The 22,326-nt window shown below is 44.5% G+C and overlaps 1 protein-coding gene across 1 annotated transcript in view; it reads left to right on the top strand.

Moving 5' to 3' along the window:
• The window catches only part of TAOK1 (TAO kinase 1), a 147,704-nt gene extending 125,827 nt beyond the window's left edge, over nt 1-21,877 (top strand). Inside the window, exons 16-20 of the mRNA XM_020963378.2 lie at nt 10-213; nt 779-1,018; nt 7,941-8,153; nt 8,689-8,871; nt 12,626-21,877. Coding sequence (XP_020819037.1) covers nt 10-213; nt 779-1,018; nt 7,941-8,153; nt 8,689-8,871; nt 12,626-13,234 — 1,449 coding nt within the window. The 3' untranslated portion in view covers nt 13,235-21,877. The remainder of the gene's footprint in view (nt 1-9; nt 214-778; nt 1,019-7,940; nt 8,154-8,688; nt 8,872-12,625) is intronic.
• The last annotated feature ends 449 nt before the right edge of the window (nt 21,878-22,326 follow it).

The raw sequence follows: 22,326 nt of genomic DNA, 5'->3' as shown, positions 1-22,326 counted from the left end.
TTTTGTCAGGAGCTAAATGAAAACCAGAGTACCCCAAAGAAAGAAAAGCAAGAATGGCTCTCCAAACAGAAGGAGAACATTCAGCACTTCCAAGCAGAAGAGGAGGCCAATCTCCTAAGAAGGCAGAGGCAGTACCTGGAGCTGGAGTGCCGGCGCTTCAAGAGAAGAATGCTGCTTGGCCGTCACAATTTGGAGCAGGACCTTGTCAGAGAGGTGTGTTAGGACGGGGCAAGAAGTGCTTAGAGAAGGCCTTCCACATGTGCAGTATGAGTAAATGAATGGAACCACGTGGAGAGCTATCTTCTAAGTTACAAGTCATGAGTGTGTGGGCTGGGTCCAGTTTAGTACATTTTTTTGAATCCTAATCCTTTTAATTGGTCTACTGTTGTAGAAATCAGAATGTCAATTAGATATTCACCCTCAATATCTCCTAGCCTCTAGCAACTCTGACTTTCACTTTCATTGGATAGGATGGGTTAAAAATAAGCTTTAGATATGGTGTAAACCTATTAATAATTTGGTGAATAGCAGCCATAATAACCAGGAAGATTAAGAAGTGTATAGAATGCCCCAGAGTTATAAGGAGATGTGTGCTACCTGATGCCGAGTAATGCCTATTCAACTCTAGCAAAAGACCCCAAATCATTGCATCTACTCTGTGGCCATACTTGTCAGAACTGCATTTTTAAAAACTCTTTCCTATTCACGTATCTTAGGATGTGTGTATGTAGTCCGCAGTAACAGTTCATACCCCACTGTCTTTCATATTCTGGATTAGGAGTTAAATAAAAGACAGACCCAGAAGGACTTGGAGCATGCCATGCTCCTTCGACAGCATGAGTCCATGCAGGAGCTTGAGTTCCGCCACCTCAGCACCATTCAGAAGATGCGCTGTGAGCTGATCAGGCTGCAGCACCAGACGGAGCTCACCAACCAGCTGGAGTACAACAAGCGGCGGGAACGCGAGCTGAGGCGCAAGCACGTCATGGAGGTTCGGCAGCAGCCCAAGAGTCTGAAGGTAGGTGAGCCAGGAAATGTGTCTTTCCTAGGCCTTGAATCTTTCTTGTCACGACACTTTCTGTGGCCCATTCCCCTCTCCCAAACAATACCATCTTTGTATCATTCCTCTGATGTGGGTATGGTTCAGGAAGAAAGGCACACACCTAAGTGAAGGTGATTGCCACTAACTCAAGAACAATTCCTATCTCTGGTTACTACCATGACTGTCTCAGAGAAAAGGAAAGGAGCTCACACCCACCTGTTCCCATCCCTACCTATGTACCTCTTGACCCTAACAGTCCATGTCATTAAAGGCTTGTCACAAGTGACCAGAAAGCAAACTTAATTCACATATATATGACAACTTTTTTTCATAAACATTTTCCAAATAAAGCAGCTGTTTTGGTCTGGCCTGTAAACAATCGAGCCTTATTCAATTCTGCTCATTTGCTAATGCATCAATATGGACACTTAAATTTTTTAAATACTGCTGATTGGTGGTGTCTGATATGAGAAGAGAGGAATAGAATAAGCTGCTTATTAAGTAACTGAAGCCTCCCTCCTCCAGTCTCCAGAGGAGTTACCCAGGAGAGGGTAGAAGGGTAGAGTAGATCAGGTACATGAAGGAAATTTCACTCTCTTTTGATCTCATCACACCAGTTTGCTGTTTCCATCAACTTAAATTATGGACTTTTAACCTTCTAACGTATGCTGAAAATTTTAGGTTCGGCACTGACTTGACCAGTTTGTTCTTTGCACTTTCTGTCTTCTTTGTGCTCTGCTGCTGAATGAATGGACGCTCTCTGCAAGAGAAAAGGTTTCCAAAATAAGATGCGTTTTGTTTGTGATTCTAACATCAGCAGCCCCTAGAGGGTCGTCTGACTTTACAATGCCTGGTCTGTTAGGGCTTTGTCATTTCTTTGGCCATTAGACCACCAGCCTTTCATTCCCCCAATGTCCAGGGAATGATGGACCAGCATGTAGTAGTCACATGGTTAGCAGTGAACTTTAGCCCTCCCCTCTGTATCCGGTTGTGACTTCTTTCAGATTTGGAAGAAGTCAGTGGGGTTGGCTCTCCAAGAGACCCTTCACAGAAAGTTAGGAAAAAATCATGGTTGTTCATTAATTGTGGCTAGACTTTTAATAGAGAGAATCCCTCCCCCAGGGGTAGAGGGGTGCCATAGACTCAGCATTTCTATTTGGGAAATGGATATATTAATTTAATAAGGAGAGTAATCAGTATGTTTCCCTTCATGTTGTAATTTACCTACTTGTTTTATGTAAGTAAAAATGCCTTTTTGTTCTCTATTGAAGATGATTCTTCCATCTAAAGTAATCCAGCTTTTATTTAGGGGTTTTCCCTCTCTGCATTTTAAACTTAGTCCAAGTTAAACTTTTTATCCTATCTCACTTGCATCCCTGCTGATTTGGTAGCATTCCATCATTTCTCTTTTCCTCCCTTCCAAGTAAACTCCCCTCCCCATAAGTGCTTGGAGAGTCCTCCTTTTCTACCCTCAGGCCACTGAGATAGAGAGACTGGATACTTTTCATCCTATAGCATTTGAAATACGAAAACTTGTTAAAGAGTAATGCATGATGGTAACAGCCTTTGATTCTTTTCTCAGCCCGGTTTCTGATTGGAAGAAACAGGGGGATTCTAAAGACTAGGCATTCTGCTTCAGAGATATGGTACCACATATATATATAAGACCTCCAGTAGAATCAAGACATGTGACTGTGACATGGAGTCTCAAGAGAATGGGTGTGAATAAGGACACCGTGCCAGAAACCAGGCCTTTAGAGTGGGGGTGGGAAACAGCCTAGGCCAGTCAGATTGCATATCAGCTGAATGCTCACAATTATAATTTTCTTTCAGTGGAGAGGAATACTCCTTAGAAAGATCAGACTCCTAGTGGAAAGAATTTAGGAACATATCTTCTCCAAGTGTAACCAAAAACAAAAAAAATATTCTTTTCTTACCCAGTATGTATCGCGTAACTTTTGTGTTTCTATATACTTGATGTCCCTTGAATCAGTGTATGGATATATGTAGGTGCGGTTACAGAGAGTAGACTACTTTTAGTCTGGTAAGTGTTTGCATCCTCATGGGGAAGTGTCTGCAATTTAAAATTCAGCGGTCAATCAACTTGAATTTGTTGAACACCTATGTTGTTCCATGAGGGTAGGGAGACACAAATGAACCTGGCCCTCTAGGAGCATGCACTCTATTGGAGGAGACAATGTGTATGCTCATTAGTATATGCCAAATGTGCAGTAATTTGGGGGGGAGGGTGCACTAGGAGCTGAGAAGGTGAGAATGGGCTTTATGTAGAAGGCAATATAGAGCTGAATCTTGGAGAGACTGAACTCCAGGCAGGGAAATGGGGAAATGGCCAGTACAAAAGATTGGAAAAGGGAGAGGGAATGTTATCTGAGAGGCACAGCACAGTGGCCAGTTTGGTTGGACCGTGGTGGGTAGCACAGGGAATAATGGGGGATTGGTAAAGTACAAAAAGTAGCTTGGACATGGCTAATGTGGACATATGCTGGGCACAACTTTCCATGGATAATGGGTATTGCATTGCTGGTTTTCTCAGTAGTTAGGGGAGGAGGAGCTGGGAGACGGAGAGAATTTGGGAGTGAACATTTAAAAAATAAATGTTTAAAACTTTAACCAAAAAAAAAAGGAAAGGTAGCTTGGGGCTAAGAAACCAGGGTAGGGACAAATCAGAGACAAGGGTCCTTTTCTATCCCTAAACTCAATTTACTCTTATCTTCAAAGCAGATCCCAGAAGAATAGTGACTATTTCTGTTCTTGAGCCTCAGCTGGATATGACTTTGTGTAACTGTTTCCAGTCAGTCAGTGAGCATTTGTTAAAATGCTTACTGTGTGCTAGACACTGGGTGGGAATACAAAGAAAGGAAAAAACACTGGTCTTTGGCCATAGGAAGCTCACATTGTAATGAAGCAGAAGTATGCCTAGAACATGTATGCAGTATAAATGGAACGGAATTCCAGAAGGGTGGCATTAGCAACAGAGGGACCAGGAGAGATCTTCTGCTGGAGTTGGGATTTGACCTGACTCTTGAAAAAAGTCAATGAAGCAAAGGAGGTGGAGGTAAGGAGAAGCAAAGTATAAAAAGACTGGAAAGGTAGAGAGGGTTTTACATGCCAAGCAGAGGATTTTATTGGAGGATTAGATTCAATCCTGGGGTAATGCATAGCCAGTGGAGTTTATTGGGTAGAGGATTTTAAGGTCAGATATGCACTTCATGAAAATCACTTGACAGCTGAGTAGAGAATGGATTGGGGTGGGGAGTGACTTGAGGCAGGGACACCAACTGGAAGGCTTTTCTAATAATCCAGGCGAGTGGCAATGACCTAGCCTGTAGTTGTGTGAGGTGGAGAGAAGGGGATTTATAAGAGAGACATTGTGAAGTTAAAATGACAAGACTTGGCAGCAAATTAGATCTATTTGAGGGGAATGAGGGGAGTGAGGGTTGCAAGTATGAGTGACAGGGAAGATGGTAGTGCCCTTGACAATAATAGGAAGGTTGAGAAGAGGGGGTGGTTTAGTGTAAAGATAATCAGTTTTAGGGGGACCTGTTGAGTTTGTCCACAGACACCTAACTTTTATTAAGTACACCATGCTAAGTTTTAGGGATACAGAGGCCCCCAAATCCCCCAAAACAGGCCCTGTTGTCAAGCAGGTCTAATGGACGTCCACTTGGAGATGGTAAAAAGGGAATTGATTATATGAGACTGGATCTCCAGAGATAGATGAGGGATCGATCCCTAGAGATGGCAATTGAATCCATCACCAGGCATGATAGTACAGAAGCAGAAGAGAAGGCCCATTACAGAACCTTGGGGATGTCAGTAGGCATGGCTTGGATATAGTTCCTGCAAAGGAAACTGGGAAGGATCAAGTATAAAGAAAAGTAGGAGAGAATAATGTCATGAAACTTAAAGAGAAGATGCTGCTTAATGGTACCAACAGCTACAGAGATGCTAAGAATGAGGAGGAATGAGAAAAGACTCTTCGCTTTGGCAATTAAGAGATTATTGGGTAACTTTGGAGGAAGCAGTTTCGGTTGAATGGGGAGTTTGGAAGCCACACTGCAAAGGGTTTATTAGTGAGTGGGATGAGAGGAACTGGAGGTACTGAGTATAAGCAGCTTTCTGCAAGAGTTAAACTGAGAAGGAGAGGAACACATAGGACTCTACCTAATGGGGATGGACAAATCGACTGAGACTTCTTTGAGAATGGGGAAGACATGTAGGGGTAGAGAAGAGTGAGGTTGATAATGTAGGGACAGTTTACTGGAGATGAGAGAGAATGAGATCAAGGGTACACGTAGAGGGATTTGTCTATAGGAGGGAAGGAGAAGATAGTGTGATGAGATGAGAAGAGACGTGTGTGTGTGTGTGTGTGTGTGTGTGTGTGTGTGTGTGTGTGTGTGAGAGAGAGAGAGAGAGAGAGAGAGAAGTATGAGGCGAGGTTCTCAGCTGAGACACTAGGTAAGAGCATGAGAATGAATGAAAGGATTTAGAATAACTGTTATGGTGAATGATGGGACAAATAGACTCGGGAGGGGTAAAAGGATCACCTTGCTGTGAGGGCCCAGCTGAGATTATTTAACATTAGTTTGTAGTGAGCCTAAGCAGAGCGGCTTTAAGATTTTTCTCCAGCTTTATTCAGTAGCACACAAATAGGAATGAAGTTTACAAGATGGTTAGAGTAATCCACTGTTAGAGATGGGCAAGGTGTGATTGGAGATAGGACAGGGACAAGGGATTCAAGCGTAGAATTGAGCCAATTTGGCACAGGGTAGAGATAGGAAAATAAAGCCATTGTAGGGTCCATGGCCTAGGAAGTAACTGAAAAGTAGAGAGAGTAGAAGTCACAGTGAGTAGCAGAACAGGCTTAGGAGTTGCAAAGCATAAGGAAAGAGGGGGTGGTAAAAGATTATGCTCAAATAAAGGGATTTGGGAGTTTGTGAACATATGCACACATGTATGACCATCTTGGTGTGTAGCTGAGGTAAAATGGAGGAATAAGTCATGGAAATTAATAGACTGAGCAACTGGCAAGTTAAAGCCCTTTAGTATGAGGGGCAAGGGGTGAGGTGGAAAAAGACTATGAGTCAGGTACTGAACTCATTGAGGAAAGGACATTGTCCCAGAGTCAGTGGATAATGGCCACCAGGATCTTGATTGGTGATAAATTCAAGTAGCAAGGCCCTACAGGAAAGATGATCCTGAGTGATGGTAGCAGAGGGAGCCAGGAGTATTCCAGCTCTACCAATACATCAGTGAATCAGGGGTTGTGAGTAAAAGTACAACCAGTACTAGAAAAGATGGCCAGAGAAACTGCCTCTCTCATCAGGAGGGAGGCAGATTTCAGAGCCAGAAGATGGGAGGACTAGGAGAGAGAAAGATTTAAGGAGGAAAAGTCAGGGTCAATAAACATTGATTAAGCACTTACCATGTGCCAGGCACTGTGCCTTTAAGCTCTTGAGATACAAAGAAAGGCATGTGACAGTCCCAAAAAGAGGCTGAAAAGTCTAGGGGGATGACGAGAAGGGGGGTGGGCAGGTGCCCATTGTGGGGCTGCCAGGTGGGAAAGTATGAGGTCAGAGCCCTCCTTTAATGGTGGAGTATCTGAGAGGAACTTTCCAGTGTGCCCCCATTAGCCACCCTCTCCAATGGGGGGTGGAGCTAAGGAGGCAGGAGTTTCAGAGTTGATTTCATCTTGCAGAAAGCTTATGGGGGGGTCATGAAATCCAGGAGAGCAGCTGATTGGGAAATGATGTAATTTTGTTACCAAGGGAGACAGCTCTTAGTGAGTGCCAGAAGATGGAAGAAGTGAGAACAGCAAAAGTGTCAGATGAAAGGAAGTGTGTGACTTACATAGGGTCAGGGTCCCAGAGAGTACAGTAGAAAGAGTGGGCAGGGGGAGATGGAGCTAGATGGGAGGGAAGGAAGGGAGTGGCGGGTGGAGTGGGTTTCCATATTTGTAGCTGGGGGTTCCTAATCACTGAGATGAGGATAATATGAGGAAATATGTATTATGCTAATCCTGGAGAAAGAGTCCAAGCAGTCTGGGGGTGGGAGCAAATAGAAGGACTCTGATCAGGAGACAGGAGATAGCAGTGTGAGGCGGGTTAGCTAAAGCAGGGGGCAGGCCATGCTCCCAGGGGCATTCTTCACAGTGCTTGTGAAGGATGGGGTCCTAAGAAGGAGGCAATCCACTGATACCTTATAATTGCTTTTATCTGTGCTATCAGAGAGTAAGCCATTTCCAAAGGAACATTATACTCAGCTTGTCCCCTCAAAGAGAAAGACAGCAGCAGTATTAGTGGAATAGGAAAAACTTTGCAGTTAGCTTCAAGTGTGCCACACTCCATTTGTCTTATTCCAGGTGTGTGGCCAATCACATAACTAGAACTGAAATTCTACCTAACATCAGAGGAAGGTCAGGGCTGAGCATCCTGCAGCAGAGATGGTGTGGTTTCCTTCTGTGAAGCCTGGCTCACAGAAACCTTGACGTTCACAGCATACTAATTCATAAAGGTCCTTTGAATTTGTACCTCTGTGGGCATCATGAGGATTATCATGCCAATCCAGAGTCCACTGAATGAATCCCTGACCAAGTTGGCCAGAAAAGGCAAGAACACTGTTGAGAGCTGGGTCATCAATAGGATCTTTGTGCCCTGATGCATGTTGAAGCTAGAGCTTTTCTGATCCAGATGCCAACATTCCAAGTGTTGAGTGAAGGCAGCTGTGGCCTGGGGTCCCATCTGTCATTTGTGTTGTTCCCTGCACTTCTCCATTCTTTTCCTTTAGGCTTGTATTAGAGCATCCTGAGGTCTCAGACTCTCAAGATAGGAGTGACTTGAAAACTTTCTAACTGATGCTCCTTTCTCTCTTCTCGCAGTCTAAAGAATTGCAAATAAAGAAGCAGTTTCAAGATACCTGCAAGATCCAGACCAGACAGTACAAAGCCTTGAGGAACCACCTGTTGGAGACCACGCCAAAGAGCGAGCACAAAGCAGTTCTCAAGCGGCTCAAGGAGGAGCAGACGAGGAAACTGGCCATTCTTGCAGAGCAGTATGATCACAGCATTAACGAAATGCTCTCCACACAAGCTGTGAGTGGCTTTATCTGTGCTGGCTCTGGCAGGGTCTGCCCTTCCCCACAACCACCCAAATGACACGAGGGCCAGAATAGCCTTAGGAAACAAAGGGCCTGGACAGTAGTGAAAGTGAGCTTTGCTAGCCCCTTCCTGTAACCCTGAGCCACCTCATTTTCTAAAGAACAAGATTGGGTCTCTTCTAACTACCTACGGTCAGTAGTTTTAGCTGGGCAACTCAGTGAGCCAATAAGCAGTATTACATTGAGAGTTCCCTCCATTATCCCATTTGAATGACATGCTGCTGCTTTTCTGTTCTCTCCCTTCGGTGAGTGAAAAATAAAGAAGCTTGCATCATTTAGCCTGATTCCAGATTTCTCAAGCACTGTGCAGGCTAGCTTAGAGAACTCTTGTCTTTGTTTACAAGGGTTAATAATTGCATGCTTAAAAAAAAAACCTTCCCTATTCTCCCTTTCCCTTTCCTTGTCCCGCCCTCAAGCGGGTCACTGGGGCATGCCCCTATGTAAGTCGGGCCTCTTTTCTCCCTTCTCAGCTGCGTTTGGATGAGGCCCAGGAAGCAGAGTGCCAGGTCTTAAAGATGCAGCTGCAGCAGGAGCTGGAGCTGCTCAATGCATATCAAAGCAAGATCAAGATGCAGGCTGAAGCCCAGCATGACCGGGAGCTCCGAGAACTGGAGCAGAGGGTCTCCCTCCGCAGGGCACTCTTAGAACAAAAGGTACGTCTGATTGACTCGGTCTGACACCAGAGTGTCTTAGAAGCAGTTTTTTTGTTTGCTTCTGGTCATAAGTTCGTGCTGTTGATGCCAGTGAGCAACCTCACAATTTTAAGGGCTGACTGTAAAGGAAGGGGTGGGACTCTGAGAAGAAGGGCCCTAGGACTGGGAGACAGCAGTCACCAGAGCGCTGGGATAGCTTTAGGAGCAGAGAAAGGAGGAGACAGTGCCGTTCAGCTACAGTGGTCAGGAGCAGGTGTCTGGCTACCATTGTCTTTGTCTCAACCCCCAACAGATTCTTTGAGTTAAAGAGAATTGTTGCCCCTACCAGGCCCTTTGCTGTTCACACAGCTGAAAAGTTGGGCAGAAGAATTGACATTTTGGTAGGACCCATATCATTGTACAGCTTGGGCAGCATCAACACGTGTGATGGCAATGATTGGGAATTCTTTTCCCCTATTGGATCCAACTAAGCAATCCCCATAGAGTGAGTGAGTGAGTGAGTGAGTGTGTGTGTGCGTGTGTGTGTGTGTGTGTGTGTGTGTGTGTGTGTGTGTGTGAGGGAAAGAAACCGCCTGGGTCTGAAGCCAAAGCAACAACAAATGGATGCCGTTGGAAGAGACTGCCAGTGGTTGTGGACACAGCGTGGTAGATCTGCAAGGGACTTAGGGGGCCACCTAGTCCTGTTCCCTCATTTTATAGAGCAGAAAAGCCAAGGGATGGGGAGCAACTTGCCTAAGACTGCAGAGCCAGTCAGTGACAGTGTCACGATTAGAACCCAGGTCTCTCCCTTTCTCTTTGGAGCATGCTTCAAATGCGGCACCATCTCAAGTGCTCCTTAGGAGGACGTTCCAGGCTGCCTTGCATTCACTGGGCTTCAGCCGTGTGTTCGGGCATGGGAAATTCCCTGCAGCCCTCCTTGTTAGGTTTCCCCTTTTTCCCATGGTCAGCATAGACCATCGGTCCCACTGCTTCTCTTAATTCTTGCCTGCTCTGCTGTCCTCACTGCTTCTGTACAGTGTGTGTTCCTTCATCACATCTCCTCCTGCAGCAGGTGGAGTAAAGACAGAATGCCTGGTTAAGATAAAGTACAACTTCTCTTTTAGCCACCTAAGTTCACTTTTGTGACTTAGTGGTTGACACAACTGACCGCTTCAAGAAGTCCATTTCCTTTACTATTCAGTGTAGTAAAACCAAAACCAAATGCATCTCTTTAAATTGGGGGGGGGGATCTGTTTGCAAACAGGCGAATCTGTTTGCTGAATGTAGGCTTTTAGATTCAGCATAGAGTTATAAACCTCAATGTAAATTCTCTTTTGCACTCATGAAAAATGAGCAAAGGGGACTCCTTCCCCTCTTCCCAGCTCCTCTCCCCAAATAATTAGCCAATCTTAGCAGCAGAAAGAAATGGTGGCGTGATTGCTATGTTGTGTTTTAGCACCACCTAGTGGCTCTATGCCCTCATTATTGGATTAGCATCTGGTTTTTGTCTTCTGTTGGTATCCAACTGAAAGTCTACATTTGTAATGCCGTGGTAAACATGGCCTCCTGAAATGCAGGCCCACAATGGCTCCTTGAAAATCAGTCAGTATAATAGACATGTCAGATGTTTTAGAAGTATCTGTTTTCAAGTATGACTTGGTTTTCCAAGGATAGTTTCCATATTTTAATTCTGTAATGTTATAATAAGATTGTTACACAATTACCTAATTGTCACACAGTTGCCAGATGAAAAGAGATTTAGACTGAACAAACGCCAAAGCAGTATTTTTTAAACTATCTTTCACTTGGGTTTACAAATGAAAAATATTCCCCTAGAAATGACCCAGCAGAAGTGGGTTTTAGTTGTTTCCAGATGGATAATTGTTTGTGGCATGGAATTGTTTTAAGCTTGATGTAAGTTCTTACAGACTAAGCCACCAAGCAAATGAACCACGTAAGTTCCCCTGTGAATGAGTCTATACTTTTACTTTTCTCAGCCTTCACTTAGATTCAGCTTGCATCTACATGATCCAGAATGTTACGTGCCAATGGGAAGGATCCTGAGTTGTCCTCTTAGCCCATTCTCAAAGTAGCCTCACTTCCAAAAGGCAAGTGAGCTTTGTGGTGCTCTCTGCCAGGATAGGGTTAGGGGAGGAGGGAACGGGGCTTCTGTCAAAATAAACATGCAGTGCTCTTAGCATCCTGGCCAGAGACCTTTGCTCTGGAAGCTTGTTTGCTTTTCTTTGGAGCTTTCGTAAAAGTCAGCATTTCCTGAGAAATTGTACAGTGGGTTGGGAGAAATCGGACCATAGTGACCCACTTGGTGATTTTCTGATGAATTCACTCTCACCTTCAACTTAAGGATGTTTTCAAAAAAGTGATTACTTATGTGTAATGCCTGTCGCACGTGAATTTGTTTTGGCTTAATGAAGAGAAGTGGTTAGTGCCTTTTAAAAAGTGTTGTGTTGATGCTTCTTTGATGCTGCTGTCACTTCACAGCGAGCCTGCCCCGTCTAGAGCCCTCTCTAACACAGAAGTACAGTTAAGCAGGACACAGCAATCCATTGGGTGTAGCTGGAAACATGCAAGGATGTGTATTTTTGCCTGTAGTCTTCTGAGAGGCAGGTCTGTTCTGGGCTTTTCATGAGCCACACTGTGCTCTTGGCATCGTGTGAGGAGAATTGATGAGAACTAATGAGAAATCAATGAGGTGTTTGGGGAAATAACAAGAATGAGCATAAAGGCACTGAATGCCCTTAGACACCAGCCTTCGCCCACTTGACAGTCCAGCCAGCTTGGCCTCCCTGCTGCTCCGCGCACGAGTGCACGGACAGACGGACACACACACGTGCACACACACACCCCACCCTCTTACCTCCCTTCTCTGTGCTGTGTTTGAAAGGCAGGTCCTCCTCCCCTCTGCTTCTCAGAATCCCTCATTTTTTTTGGACTGGACTTATGTGCAGCTAGCTGCAGGAAGCCTTTCTGGATCTCCCTGGGCACTAGTGCTTCCTCCAGAAAACTCCCCTGTCTCTGATATACATGTACTTACTGGTGCACGTGGTGTATTACACAAGAGAGTGTGAGTGAGTTTCTGACAGTCAGGGACTATTTGATTTTTGCCTGGCACATAATCAGTGCCTTAATATTTATTGGCTGAGAGCCCCCATAGTATTGCCGGAACCAGTGTTATTTTGTGATGCTTTCATTGATACTTTATAACCAAATTTCATGCGAACATCAAAGAACTGTAAGAACCAGTGAACAATTTGAGAGTCATGTGTTACGGACTCCTCTCAGGCTAGAAACTGACATTGGCAAGAACATATGCCACATATAAACCTGAATTGGCACCATTGTCTAGCAGCATCTTATGTCCTCTAGAAGTGCTCTGAATTTGGTTTTTAGTTTAAAATAAAATGAATATATGGAAGTGAAACATTGGATAAGATTTGGGAACAATTAAGGTACTGTAGGAGAAGTACTTACAAGTCACATTACCGGTTAGAATATGTTGCAGGAGCAGGGTACCATGCAGCTTCAGAGGATGAAGACATCCTGAAGAGCCAAAGTTGACTTCAAGGAAGAGATGGCATTTGAAAGGGATGAAAAGTATTTCCATAAGTAGAACAGGGAAGAAAAAGGGCATTCAATTGTAAGGGAATATTAGGACGGCCCCAGAGGGAGGGAAAGTGGAGGTGATGTGTGGAAGATGAAGGGAGAGTTGACAAGTATTTGGTCTCTAAAAGCTGCTTTTTTCCTCCTTTCCAACCAGATTGAAGAGGAAATGTTGGCCTTACAGAATGAACGCACAGAACGAATACGAAGCCTGCTCGAGCGCCAAGCCAGAGAAATTGAAGCTTTTGACTCGGAGAGCATGAGGCTGGGTTTCAGTAATATGGTCCTTTCCAATCTCTCCCCTGAAGCGTTCAGCCACAGCTACCCTGGAGCTTCGGGTTGGTCCCACAATCCCACTGGGGGGCCAGGCCCTCACTGGGGTCATCCCATGGGCGGCCCACCTCAAGCTTGGGGCCATCCAATGCAAGGGGGGCCCCAGCCATGGGGTCATCCCTCGGGGCCTATGCAAGGGGTGCCTCGAGGCGGCGGCGTGGGAGTCCGCAACAGCCCCCAGGCTCTGAGGCGGACGGCTTCTGGGGGGACGGACAGAGCAGGGCATGAGCAGGAGCACAAGTGTTACTTCACAGATATCCAATGGTTCACACATGTCTTATACATAACTCCGACAGTAATCGTGCGTGGCAATTCCACTGGAGCTGTCTGCCAAAAGCAACTGCCGCCTCCAGACGTCATCACCACAGCCACGTCACATGGGCGCTGCAGTGTGGGAGCCGAGTGCATATGGGACAGTTTGTTCATTTTGTGAAGCTTTCCGTTCTGTGTTTACTAATGGGCTGCTGGGTGTGGTTTTTTGTTTTGTTTTGTTTTATTACTTGGGGGGGGGGAACATGGTATGGGTGAGCGACCCCTCTGTGTGTAATGGAAGGCATTCGCCAGAAAGGGGCATTTTTTGAATGCAGTCCAGTGGGCTTGCGTTACCACTTCCTGGGTGCCTCGATCCTCAGAGGCTTAATGGAAGGTTTGGAGCCTTCCTAGTTTCCCACAATTCTGCAGAGCTGCTCGTGGCAGGCAACGTGTGTTTGCTAAGCTAGATTAGCATGTGGGCCAGACCTATGTTCCTTCCCCACGTTATAATTCTTATTAAATTGGCCTGGTCCCTCAGTGTCCCTAGAGCAGGAAGAAAGGGGGCACCTCCACAGACACCAAAGGTTTCCGGGGAGCAGAAGCAGGTTTGCCTGGTTTTTCTTTATTTTGGGGAGGAGCTGCATGGGCTCCTTAGTGGTCCAGACCATCCTGGTGTTCTCTGTGTCCAGGTGTTTCTTAAATCAGGAGACACCAGATCTTTGAGCCTTCAAAGGGAAGAGACTCAGTTCTCTTCCAGTCCATGCTGTTGGTTTTCCAGCATGAACGGGGACAGGTAAAGGCTGCAAATACTGCACATGGGCTGCTCTTGCCATTGTAGCTGAGGACCCTAATCACTGTGGAACCCCAGCTCATCCTCGTGCTCCCTTGAAAACAAAAGATGCCCACGGCCAGATGTATTTGAAGGACGCCATGTTTGCAAACTGCCGCCTGGTGGAATTCTTCCCACACTACACACACCCAGATGTGATCTCCCCTTTTGGCTTGTTGCAACGTCCTGTTTACATGTAGCGTAGCCAATTGTTGCGGCGTCTAGTGGCCATACAGAGTGTCCCAGGAGCCGCTGAGCCAACGACTTTGACCAGCTGCTGACCGACCCCCGTCACCACTGTAGAGGGGCTGCATGGGGCAGCCCCCTTTGTGCTCTTCCCCATTCGTGGAGGCTTTGTGGTCTTTTGGTAGCGGGTTAGAACCCCTCCCCTAGTGTAGGAGACACCACTCCCAGAAGTCTCTGTACTCTTATGTCAGCAGTACTACTGAAAAGGAGCTAGGAAGCTTGGCTCAATTTTAGAGGTAAATTACGCTGGTCAGGGAGTCTGTTGACAAAACCTCTTTTGTTGGTTTTTCTATTTGTGTTTGTTCTTCTGTTTGTTTTTGTTTTTATGATGAAGGATCAACCTTTAGGACTGAGAAGGGAGTTTCCTGTTACTCTAGTCAGTGCCAGGTGGCCAAACTGGTACTGGGGAGTCCTTGAGTTAAAACCAGCTCAGTCAAGTTTGACTTGCGGTAGATGTTCTTTCCCATCACCAAAGTTTCTTGTAACTTATTTTTTTCTTCCCCTTCCTAGCTTGTCTTGAAGAGAACCCTAGCTGCTAACTCCAGAACTTACCTTACAGAGATTCCTAGGTCCTTCTCTCTCCCCCATCCCCACCAACTTCATGACCATTTGCCGATGTGTCCAGTTTCTCACAATCTCCTTTTAAAAGCTATTGGGCATCTTAATAAAGCCAAATGAAAAGAAAATTACTTTTTATGTAAACTGTTTCAAAGCCCTTACCCCAGGAGGTAAAAGGGGCATTCCTGAAAGAAGGGCGGTGATCCACAAAATAGAGTAATCCAGTTAGAAATGTACCTCTCGCTGCAGCTCTGGGTCCAAAGATAAATGTCACACCTGCTTATTGAACAGACATGTAGTCTGTTAGCCATTTTTTGCAGTAAAACATAATTCAGATGCTTCCAGAAAATGAGATTGATTGTCAATGTTTTCCTAATTTGAGAGGGTTACAGTTTAATCAGGAATTCTCACATACCCACTGGAATATAACATGGTAGTGGCAGCTGAGGGTGGGGTACATCCAGAACTTGTGTGTGTATAAGGGCTAATGGCGGCAAAATCAATCCTGTTTAACATGCTCCAGACAACTGAAAATCCCCTGGTTGCGCCAGTGATCCATTTGGGGTTGGTTATTTGTTCTCTCCCTGTTGTAGACTTGAGTGAAAAGGGCTTTGGCCTAATCAGAGCGTGGGTACTCGGACACTTGGCATCACTGACCCGCAGAGGTCTTCTCCAGTAGGGCTTTGTTGCCAACCTGATTGTGTGGTCACCAGCTTTATGTGTTAGTCATGTGCAGACCTGGATTATTCCATTAGGTTAATATTTTAATTAAAACGGATAGTTTGCAAAAACTGATTCAGATTTTAATTGATTTGTGTTTGTGTGTGTGCGTTTGAAAAAATCTTCTTTAAAATCTTCTTCATGGTGGGAATCATCCCAAAGAAAAATTTATAAAAGGAATCTCAGATGGCTGTGAGTGAGGCAAGCTCTTTCTGACTCAGTTTGCAACGCCACCCTGTAATCAGATCGTACTACCTCTCCTGAGTTCTGATGCATGCCTAGTTCCTGTGTGTTTGGGGAAAACATACAGCCTAGCAACGATGAGGAATTTGTCAAAGATATATCAGCGATTTGCAAGTGCTGCATCTGGTGTCCAGAACCTCTGGTGGTAGCAAATGGCATGAGTTTTCTGTCCTTCATCTTTCTTTGTCAACGTTGAATCACTAACTTTGTACCTTAAAATGTTTTATTCCCCCTCCCCTGCCAGTCTGCACATTTAACTCTTCCCAGAGTTAAAACTAGCCCCAAGTTGCAATTTACAGATAATACTTCTTACTTGCTGAGTAGTGTCACAGAAGTGTTTGTCTTTTGGGGTACAGTGGGAAAAGCACTGGGCTGAGAAGCCTGATGACCAGGGTCCTATCACCAGCCTAGTCACCGGCCAGCTCTGTAAGACTTGGGCAATCTCTTAGTCTCTTGGGGTTGCGCTTTTTCTGTCTGTATGACCAGGAATTCAGGCTGATGTGACCTCACAGGTTTCTGCCAGCTCCCAGGATGCTGTGGAAGCCAGTTGCCTGGTAGGAAAAGGGCAGTGACTGAAGAAGCCCTACCATCATTCTTGCTGTCTCTTCTTCCCCTTTCATTTAAAATGAAAACTCTGGGCATCTTTGTCAGGTTGGAAGGCAGATTCTACTAACCCTATTTTCACTCTAGACCTATAACTGCAGTAGTTTATGTAAGTACCAGGTGTCTGGTGTGTTTAATTCTTTGCAGAATGCATTGTGTTGGACACTGGAATAATACTATTTATTTTCACCTGTGAAGATAACTTTATGATACTTGAAACACCTCCTTTGCATTCCTCCATGTGTGCCATTCACTAGTGGAAATAAATTGTATTATACCATGATCTACTGGCTTTTAAAGAAAACACTATGTCAAATATGCACATTTCTTGGGATAGCTCTATCATTTGTATGTATATATTGTATATACATATGAGTGTGTACATATATATATATATATATATATATATATATAAATAGAGAGAGAGAGATAGACATGTTGGCAGTGCTGTACGTTTGCATAAAAGCACTTAGGGTCCTGTTCTTTTTATATATACATATACACACATATGTATACATATATAAGTGAGTGTGTGTGTATGTGTGTATATATATTTATAAATACATATATATATATATTTTTCCAACTCTCTCAGTTAAGGCAAGAATGCATAGGTCCCTCACAGAGTGGTCAACGTCACTTAGTAGCGTATGCTCTTTGGATTGGTCTTTTTGAGAACATGGATGGCTCCAGGCAGTTGTGAGTCCCTCAGCCCTCTGAGATCAGAAATGCCTCAGGCCCTTGAAGAAAGGGAAACCAGGCCATGGGGACTGAGAAAGGGAAGGTGCAGTGTGGTACTCATCTGCAGACAAGCAGGAGAGTGCAAGGGCAGAAGCCAGCCCAAGCTTCTGCTCCTCAGAGGGATGTGGTGTGGGGGAAGTGAGACGGCCCAGAGCAGAGAATCGTCAAGAGAAAAGGATCGGGCAGGGCTTCCTCTCCAGAGACCACAAGGACCACAGCTGTGTTGCACAATTACCATGAGCCTCCTGTGTCTCTGGGCGGGGGTGGTGCCACTGACCCTTAGCAAGAATCCTTATGCTGAGGGCCCACACCAGTGCAAGGGCTTCAATGTGACGCTTTGGTCTTCTTGCCCGGTGAAGTGGCATCCACAGGGAGGGAGCGAAGGGGTGGTAATGCCTGGTGTCACGCATGGTCCTGACAGGATCAGAGGCTTGTTCACTCTGTTGCAGTAACCCTCTGTTTCTGTAAGAGAGTTGTTCCCATTCTGCTCCTTCAGCTCCCAAGGGATAGACCACAGGTGCGCAGCTTGAGGATCCTCTCTGCGGTGGGGAGGGTCGGATTTGCTCGAGGACTCCTGGCTAGGAGAGGCTGGCCCAGGCAGCAGCAGGCCCTATCGCTCTCAGGTCATCCATTTGCCTCAAGGTTCTCACCCACCAAGAATCCATTTCCCTCATCGTTTCAGAGTCAGGCTCGGCCTTGCTTCTTTGAAGGCTGCCCTTTGGGTTGGGAGGAACTGTAAACTTTCCCCGTCCTCAGTTGAATACTCAAGAAGAATGTGCTGTGAGCTTCATAGAGCTTCCTCTTGTATGCAGGGACTACTGATTGAAGTCTATTTTGCTGTGTCTGGTTACATTGTCTGCACTTTGATGAAATCACTACAGTTAGAGCTACGTTAGGAGTGTTTGTAGAGATGTTTGTGGGCTCTGTTTATAGCTGTTAATGCTGTAAAGAAGGAAGTTGTCTTGTTAAACACTGTCCAGAAGAGGTGAAGCTGAGAACTCCTCCTGTTGTGCATTTATTTGTATGTTCTACTGACTCCCAATGTTCCCAGACTGTCTACAAAGGCCACGTAGAACAGTTTCCCCTCTAGTGAATGTACTGCTTCCCAGACCTCCATTTACCTGGCAGAGAGCATCTGTGGTTTGATGGCTAGTCCTAAGACGGATATGAACTGAGTAGACATCAGACTCATTGTGCACCTTATCTGTTACCTTGTGGGTCTCTGAAAGCTTGCCTCGCCTGCTTTCCCAAAGAGATGGGCAAGTAGAATTGGAGAGCTGTTTGCCACGATTGCTACCCTGCTAACTCTTTGCCAGACATCAACATTTCCTGAACATCTTCTCCATCCCCATCCCATCCCACCCATGCACTTCTCCCCACCCCTTTTATTTTTATACAGAAAATGTTGAACTCTCTCTGAAGCCTCCCTTTGAAAGTAACAGGATGCACACTGGACAAGGCAACCAGATCATCTCTGGGTAGTCTGCCAGGAAAGAGCAGAGAAGAGCTGAGACTGAACTGAGAATGAACAGATTAAAAGGGCGTCTTCACATCCAGTAATGCCTACAAAGTACGGGTACTTCCACCTGCACAGTTTGACTTTTTTGCTGACATTTTAGCAATTGTGAGTGAAAACCGTGTAATTAACTGTAAATATGTAGGTAACAAATTGACCTAGTTTCTGTAATTTTGGGGGGGGTAGTTTTTTGTACTAAAGTTTATAGATCTGTGCCAGCTAGAGAGGAGTTGCTGTCATTGCCCATTGTGGCCCTAGCATCTAACTCTGTAACCATCCTAGGCAAAGCTTAGAATCAGCACTTCAGTGTTGTATGCAGGGGGATGTGAGGCTTAATCGTGTGTCAATTTTACATACTTTTGAAGCAAAGTAATTTTCTTTAATGATTCCATGTCCTCAATCACAAGTGAGGTTGGGCGAGCCCCCTTCCCCAGTGCCCATGTTTGTCTCTCAGATGTGTGTGTTTTCATGTCCCCTCAATGACGTAAGCAGTAGATTTCTCATGAGTTGATGCTTTTGTTCCTTGGGCTCCCTTACAGCTGGAACTTCAAGTGAAACTAGTGGAACTCTTTGTTGGCGCAGAGATCGCGTGTCTGCAACGCTTGGGTCGTTCTGCCCTTCCTTCCCACCATGTGCTAGATAGCTTGGGTGCTCATAGGCCAATGAACTGAAAGGAGAAAGGAAGGAAGGAAAAAAACCACCTAGCCTATCCACGAAGCCTAGTTTGTATGCTTTTAGTGCCCACATGACATGTCTTCATGGTGGCAGCTCTGAGGTTAGCCACATTTGGAATTGAGACATCAGTGTTCATGAAAAGTTAACATCTTTGTGTTTGAATACTTTAGCTTTCCATGAGATATGTATTAGGGTCACTTGAAAGAAAGAAAGAATCAGTGAAGATCAGTTTAATGGAAACAGGTTCTCACTTTCTGAGCTTAAGAGCAGCACACTCTAAATTATACAGGTTTAGTTGAAATATGCAGTTCAGAAGACTGTAGCTGCCAAATGCATGGACTCTAGATAGTCCCTGTGGTCGTTCTGCCCAGACCATCCTCAACTGAGAGTGAGGTCCATTCTCTTTTGTCCTTAGTGTGTTGTATGTTAGCTTCAATTAGTGTGGACATCCTACCAGATGGCTCGTTTCAGTGCCCATTCCAAATGCCGTGTTATTCCTCAGTGAACCTCCTCCCTTCCCTCCACCACAGTGTTGTGTGTTAAACCTCCTATTCCGTATCAGGTGGTGGTTATGCCAACTTAGTGTATGTGTCTCCTCCCACCCTCAACCAAATACATGTCCAAGATGGAGCCCAGCCAGCCAGAAGCACGATGGGGGAGAGTGTCTCAGTAAACATGGAAGAGACAAGAAGTAGATCGCAGGAGTTTTACCAAGTTCCCTTGAAATTTGAAATGAGATAGGAGCCCATTTAAAAAATGCAAGCAGTTTTCATGGAGTGAAGGGATAGCAGAATTGGGGAGGGAAAGAAGAGGGATTTCTGGGAGAAGAGAGAACTTTGTGGTCCTGTTAACTTTGCTTTTATGAAGACCCTTTTCTTCTAGGTTAGAGAATTAAGGACATTCTCCCAACTCTTTTTTTTCTTGAAAACAAAAACAAAACAAAAAAAATAAAACAGGATGAGGGTCTGATGTATATAAGTGACATTTTACAGTATAGCGTGTATAATTCACCCAGACTATTTCAACTTCATCAATTGTAAATGCTTAAGAAGTTTTTATTAACACTTGTTTTGCTAAATCCTATTTATGTGATTATTCAGAAGTCAAATAACCCATTTAAAATTTAAGGCAAACATTTAGGTAATAAATGGTTGGGTTACTTTGAGCAATTTAGCTATAAGAACCCCCTTGTTTTTGTATACAAGAAAGATAGTATAATGTGCATTAACGAGGCTGGGAGAGACTATGAGAAATGTGTATAGTGTATATTTTAAAACAGCTTTGCTTGTATTGTGAAGATTTAAAAACAAACTTGAGATTTCTAACAGAACTGTTAACACAATTTTAACATAAGTTATCCCACTGGGTTTAAGAGCATCTTGAATGTATAATCCTTTTTGTAACCCAGATTGGTTTCTGCTTCTCCCCATCATCCAGATAGCCTATTTATGTTTTTCATTTTATACAGTATATTCACTTCCCCTTGAAGCTCTTCATCTCCAGCATGATTTTTTTTTTGCACAGGTATTGTAGAAGTTTTAAAAAGGAAAAAAAAATCCATTTTTCTCCATCTTAGATTTTCATCATTTCTTTCTTCCCCTTTCCCCATCTCCTTTATTAAAGGCCATTTGATTACATTTGCATTATCCATGCAAATGCTAGGGGTTTTTTAATAATTATTTTGCCATTCATCAAAAAAAATGCTCAGTCGGTTGCCTTTTTACAAAAAAAAAAATAATAATAATAATAATAATAAAGGAAAGAAAAAAAAAAGCTGTGACCTTATCAGTTCTGAGTAGGCCATTGGGAGTGGATGCACACATGTAATAGTCCAGGACCAGCTCTGGTGACCACTCAAGGGGAACTACTTTTAACAGCTCATAGGGCCTTTCTTTATTGGAGTATGTTGCTGTCTAGAATGTGTTCCAGTAATTTCCATGAATATTTAAAGAAGATCAGTTGTGGGGAATCTGGGTAAGACCAGGTGCCCTGAGTTGTCGATACCCTGAGACGGTCTAGCTGGGCTTCATCAAGAATGCCTTTGTGACTTGTTAGTTCCCTGTGGTGAGGAGGAGAAATTAAGGATTCCACAGGACTCAAAATTTGGTTAGATCACTTGCCTTTCTTGTGGCAGTCACCATATTCTCCTCTCCCCCAGCCCTTGAGCCTGCCACATTTTCATGGTGGGTGAAGGACTTCTGGTTCTGGAAACTAGGACTGATTTTTAGAGTGAGAGAGAATCGTGTTGAAAGGGTGATGTGCTGCCGCCATACTAATCAATATTTTTTTAACTCCGCCTTTTGTCGCGTCCTCTGAGTTTTCAGACCAAACAGACGCCCGCAGTTGAGGCTCACCAAGGGTTGCAGTGGGGAACGAGGCCCTGCCTTTGATACGAGCGCCAGTTGGTATGGGTGATGCAAGTGTGCATTTTCTCTTTAGTAAAGATGGTCCACAGCACTAACTGGTGAGGCTTATTGTACAGTATATTGTCAGTATTCTTCTGGTTCTGCATACATTATAGTTCATATATAACCTGTATTAATTGTATAGATTGTGCATTTAAAGCTGTTACCAAGTTGTCAGAAAATGAGAGAAAACAAGGTCATATGTAATATTTTGTTTGTAAGTATCCTTTGTATCATAGCAAAGGAAAAGTTAAAAAAAATCAACTGTAATAAAGTAATTTTAGTACACACAGTCTCAATGAGCTTTTTAAAAAAGTTTTATTCCTGTACCTTATAGATATCCCTGGTCAATCCCCTATAGCTTGATATGTTTCCCGTGTAATGCACTTCCCAACTGTTGCTACCACACTCATCACCAAAGGAATCACACAGCCTCTTGGGCTCTTCATTCTGCCTGAAAATAGAGGCTCTGAGTGGATCTCATCCATCAGTTGTACACTATAATCATGACTGCCCAACTTATGCAGTTCATGGACCCAGCTGCAGAACAGAGGGCTTATAGAGACATCAGCGCTGCCTGCACTTTTCCCCTGGATTTGAAGTCATAGAATGTCCAAGCTGGAAGGGGCCAGAGTCATACATACCTAGTTAATGGCAGAGCCAGAATTAGTCTGTATGTTCATTCCTTTTTCTGTAATACGCTGGGTAGATGGCAACCCCATTCTTTAACCCAGGAG

Source organism: Phascolarctos cinereus, unplaced genomic scaffold (assembly GCF_003287225.1).
Source record: "Phascolarctos cinereus isolate Bilbo 61053 unplaced genomic scaffold, phaCin_HiC Scaffold_5;HRSCAF=322, whole genome shotgun sequence".
In the NCBI taxonomy this organism is placed as follows: domain Eukaryota; kingdom Metazoa; phylum Chordata; class Mammalia; order Diprotodontia; family Phascolarctidae; genus Phascolarctos; species Phascolarctos cinereus.
The sequence above is the reverse complement of the archived record's forward strand: the minus strand, read 5'-3'. Positions and strand labels throughout refer to the sequence as shown.